This window comes from Galeopterus variegatus, unplaced genomic scaffold (genome assembly GCF_000696425.1).
Source record: "Galeopterus variegatus unplaced genomic scaffold, G_variegatus-3.0.2 Scaffold4827, whole genome shotgun sequence".
In the NCBI taxonomy this organism is placed as follows: Eukaryota; Metazoa; Chordata; class Mammalia; order Dermoptera; family Cynocephalidae; genus Galeopterus; species Galeopterus variegatus.
The window spans coordinates 16,949-18,016 of record NW_007730938.1 but is presented as its reverse complement, the minus strand read 5'-3'; the positions used below and the strand labels follow the sequence as shown (position 1 = coordinate 18,016).

At 35.4% G+C, this 1,068-nt stretch overlaps 1 protein-coding gene across 1 annotated transcript in view; it reads left to right on the top strand.

Annotated features, from left to right (window-relative positions):
• Nucleotides 1-1,068, top strand: part of CP (ceruloplasmin (ferroxidase)) — a gene marked incomplete at its 3' end in the record, with an annotated part of 31,041 nt that overhangs the window by 19,406 nt on the left and 10,567 nt on the right. The window contains exon 5 of the mRNA XM_008588445.1: nt 594-848. Within this exon, the coding sequence (XP_008586667.1) occupies nt 594-848 (255 nt within the window). The remainder of the gene's footprint in view (nt 1-593; nt 849-1,068) is intronic.

Genomic DNA, 1,068 nt, shown 5'->3' with positions numbered 1-1,068 from the left:
CTGTCCTTCCCTGAATTTCTTTGTTCCCTCCTTCATATGTCTTTCAATTTTGTCTTCCAAGCTTAAAAACAAACAAAAAAGCTTTCTTTGTGTTCTTATTACAAAAAAAATTAATAGTAGAAAATTGGAAAAGTTCCGATAAGCAAAAAGAAAAAATTTACAACATCCATACTACCACTACCAACCTAATTAATAACTGATTATCAAATAATCTTTAACGTTTCTTCTATTCACTGTATTGTGTATGTTTTTTACACATGTATGTGTACATGCACACATCGGTGTTTACAAACACACATACATACAACCAATGTGTATAGTTTATAACAAAGAGAACAAATATGTTTTATCTTCAGTATTGTGTTCGTCTGCTGATATGGTGTTGACAAGAATCCTCAGGCCAAATTCAGGTCCAAAATGAAAGAGTGCTGTCATTGATTAGCAATGTCTGACACGGGTATGGGAGGGAGGAATAGCAGCATGTGTACCACGTATTTTCCATCCCAAATCGATTCTGTTTCTGTAGAGGTAACTGTGGCTGTGATCCCAGGCATCAATGTCTAGTAGTCACAAACTCTGCTCTTTACTTACAGCTGTGAATGGATACACTTTTGGAAGTCTCCCAGGACTCTCAATGTGTGCAGGAGACAGGGTGAAATGGTATCTTTTTGGCATGGGTAATGAAGTTGATGTGCATGCAGCTTTCTTTCACGGGCAAACATTGACTAACAAGAATTACCGTATTGATACAATCAATCTCTTTCCTGCTACGCTTTTTGATGCTTTTATGGTGGCCCAGAACCCTGGAGAATGGATGTTGAGTTGTCAGAATCTAAACCATTTGAAAGGTAAGATATCTTTTCTTGAAATGAGCTGTCAGCCAAAAAATACTGGTTATGGGAATCAAAATCTAAAAGCTAAATATCTTTGGAATGATCTGAGCTTTGAACTGGTACCTCAGTTTTATTATGATGGTATACGTTGTAATGTAATAAAAAAAGACTAAAAGACTGGGACATTTATATAGTAATGAAGTCTGAAAACATATTAATTTTTGGAAAAGAAAAT